Here is a 3,674-nt window from a genome sequence, read left to right on the forward strand (position 1 = left end):
ATTATGTACATAAGTTTGGACAACATATCTCAAGTTAAGGAAGTGAATGTGAGATAATGCAAAGTGCCGACAAGACAAAGATACAAGGTCGAGTTCGCAACATGAGGGTTGTAGGGGCCATGTTTTGAGGAGAGTTGTAGGGGCCAAGTTTTGATCACACCGGATGGTAGGGAAGGGTTGCAATTGAGCATATTGGTTTCCTCAAAGGTGTGGCCTGTTTCATTAATAAAGAAATACATTATCTTTGTTCCGAGTAGCCAAAATTCCTAGAAAGGAGTTTGGGCTTGAAATATAATTACAATTTTTGAATGTAATTATCTTAACGAAGAAATACATTATCTTTGCAAGGTTATGGCCTCGTTATCCAAAAAAAATATATAATTACAATTTCTAAGGTATTTCTTAACAATTTACATATATAGGGAAAATGATGCAACCGCCCTATTATATATTTTAATTTTACCCTTTTAGTCCCTCAAGTTATTTTTGAGCCTTTAATTTTCACCTGCTTATTTAGCCCCTTTTAGCTACTATTGCGAGTTTCATGTACATATGACTCTTACTCAATGGTCAAAATCCTCCTCTCCCATCGGGCACCTCAGATAGCCATATAATGGTCGAACTCTACTCCCAAAGGCCAAAACCCAAATGTCTTCTTCACCTCAATAGTTAAAAAGTGAGTCCTTTCTACGCTTCCGCCTCATCGATTTAGAGTTAACTTCTTTCATTTTCACTAATCAAATAAAACAAAATCTTGAATTTTACTTGTAGGTATGGTTTAATCTTTAAAACCCACATATTAGGTTGTCATTGCGCCATCATTTCAAGCCATGTGTCTGCTAACCTCGTGCTTGTAATCAATTCTCATCGCTGTAAGCCCACATTTCCAATGAGTAAAGAAAAAATGCCCCGAAAACAAGCGATTTTCTTTCATCAGGGTGATTATCACTTCAAGTTAAGATGTCTTGTTCTTAGAGCATTCATGTCGTAACCTCCAGTTTACATTCAATGTCGCATTGCTTTTAATGTTGGGAAACCATGAAGTGCTCAACAGGGATGATCTCAAAAGATGCTATTACATACTCGAAAAAGGATATAATTGTTAAAAGGTGGTTGAAAATAATTGTTGAAGATGGGAAGGGAGGGAGACGTTGACAAGAGGTAAATATGTGAGATGGATTTAATTTATTTATGTTAATTAAGTAAAAGTCATATGGACATGAAAATGGCAATAATAGGTAAGAGGTACTAAATAGGCAGGTGAAATCCCTTAAAAGCTCAAAAATAACTTAAGGGACTGAAATGATAAAGTCAAAAGGGTCATTTCGTCATTTTCCCACATATATATCCTCATCCATGTAAATTGTCTTTTAAAACTCTCTCTTCTAGTATGTCCATTTTCAAACACGAGTTATATTTCTCCATGAAAAATACTTTTAAAGACATAATTTTTTAAAAAAAGTCATGATATTTCCATTCTATTCTTTGTTTTTAAAGGTACTCTTACATATCAAAACTGCTTGTTACACATGGCATAACAAGTTGAAGTGTGTTTGGTGAGCGTGGGACCAGACTATGACCAAAGTCGACAAGTCAAAAGTAGCAATTTTTTCCATGCAAAAAGGTGTGGGACATGAGCTAGGTATCGATCTCCTGTATATGAAAAAGACATGTATACCCTTCTCATCTTCATCATAAAAAAATAATAATAATTGTAGTTCCTATTTAATGTAACAAATGCAACCTAACCCTACAACAAGATTCTATTGAATATGCAAGATCAAGAGGCCAAATGTGTCATGTATATATATAAGTACAAAGCTTCTCAAATATCCTAACAATATAAAGTGTGTTTAAAAAAGATAGGAATAACAAAAGAAAATTAACTAATAGTTTTTGCTTATAATTTACAATTTAATTAGGAGCTTACTCATCACCCATGGCTAGTTCAAGTGCATAGTCATCCCTTTCCTGCAACAATTATCCATGAGAAATGTAAGAAGCTCCTCAAAAAAACATAAAAGTAAATCCAACTTTACTCTTGCTACAAATATAGACAATGTACTTTTATGGGGTAAAATTTGTTATTATATTGGTAAAAAGAGTAAAGTAAGTTAATATTTCCTCGAATTTCCCCAAAAAAACTTTTGGTATAAGTTATTTATAAACTTACAATAGGTCCTCGTGCAAAATATCGTCCAAATTGAAGCCAATATACCTGCAAAAGCCATGGATGAAATAGGTTATATGACAAAAATCTGGATTGTAATAGAAAATAAAAGATACAGAAAGTTGTTCACTTGTTCTATCAAAGTGTAATTTACCTCATCCTCATCTTGTGTTTCAACTTCAACATCAGAAGTTGGGAAACCAACACAAAGGAGTGCATAACCCTACAAAAATGTAAAAAGATATGAAGTTGCATTTAAAGCGATTAGATTGAATCATATGAAGATACAAAGATGTAACATTTGAAATGAAGAGTGGAAGAGTGGAAGAGAAGTAGAGAAGCAACATGCCTTAGCTTTCAGTTCTGCTGATATCCCTAATGCTTCAGGCTGTCTAAGTCCTCCTGATTTTATACGAACAGCACAACTAGTACAACAACCTGCAGGAAGATAGCTTTCAGCTTTCAACTTTCAGCTAGTTATCAATGCATTTGAAGCGAATTTTATGAAGCTGGATATCTTATGATCTTATGGATAAATGGCATTACATAAAGGAATGTGAATGATGGAACAATACCGTGCCTGCAAGCAAATGGAAGTGATATGTCCTGTGCTTCAGCTGTGTGTAATATGTATTGATCCTGCAAATGTAACCAATACATTATACAGCAGCGATTCGAATCATAAAATTGCATGAATCGATCTCCATAAAACAATCGAAGAACCCTAGATTTCGGTGTAAATATTTGAGAAAAAACTATTCCGTTACAAAATTAAACCCAAATTACTTGAGGATTCAAAAAGAATAAGATCTCTTCAAATCGATGCATACATACAAGTGTAAGCAAGAAGTATCCATTGATTATCGCGAATTTGATGAGTTAGTTGCTATTTATTAATTTACGATTAGTCCTTTCAGTTATAACTAGCAATTACCTCTGGAACGTAGAATTCGTGAACAACATCTCGTTGTCTGTCGTGAACGGTGACTTTATGTCTCGGAGCAGACGACGCTACAGAAATGCGTTGGGAACGGGGTACTTCGGGTGAAACTTGAAGCTCCGACGACGTCGTACTGCGGCGATATTTATTCGCGGCGTAGCTGACTGTATTTCTAGACGGGGAGCATTGCCGGAAGACTGACGGACTCCGGTGATATGAGGTAGAGAAAATGTTGCAGGGCGGTTGAAGGTCCATCGAATTTTCGTTGGTGGAAGGTCCGATGACTGGTTTGAGTGGTTATCTTTTATGCTCTTATCTGATTAATCCTGCTCATTATTTTGGTTTGAAACTGAAAAATAGTGAAAAAGAAAAGAAAAATTGCTTCATTTGGAACTTTTTATTTTCAAACAATTAAAATAAACTTATATTTTTCGTGTCGATATTTCAGTACACTAAAGCAAACTAATATTTTGTTTTGTCTATTTTTTTTTTTTTTTGTGATCTAACACAAAAAAATAAAAAATTAAAGAAATAAAAAATTAGTTTCTTTTTCTATATTTTCGT

At 34.3% G+C, this 3,674-nt stretch overlaps 1 protein-coding gene across 1 annotated transcript; it reads right to left on the reverse strand.

The window, feature by feature from the left end:
* Positions 1-1,786: 1,786 nt before the first annotated feature.
* FDC2 (2Fe-2S ferredoxin-like superfamily protein) lies at positions 1,787-3,467 on the reverse strand. The gene is made up of 6 exons (XM_079004604.1): positions 3,105-3,467; positions 2,746-2,809; positions 2,520-2,608; positions 2,325-2,393; positions 2,174-2,218; positions 1,787-1,971 (listed from the first exon to the last, which is right to left on the reverse strand). Exons 1-6 carry the CDS (start codon positions 3,363-3,365, stop codon positions 1,927-1,929), a joined length of 573 nt encoding a protein of 190 aa, XP_078860730.1. The 5' UTR covers positions 3,366-3,467; the 3' UTR covers positions 1,787-1,926.
* Positions 3,468-3,674: the final 207 nt, after the last annotated feature.

This window comes from Lactuca serriola, chromosome 6, assembly GCF_051521515.1.
Source record: "Lactuca serriola cultivar US96UC23 chromosome 6, Lser_US96UC23_V15, whole genome shotgun sequence".
Lineage (NCBI taxonomy): Eukaryota > Viridiplantae > Streptophyta > Magnoliopsida > Asterales > Asteraceae > Lactuca > Lactuca serriola.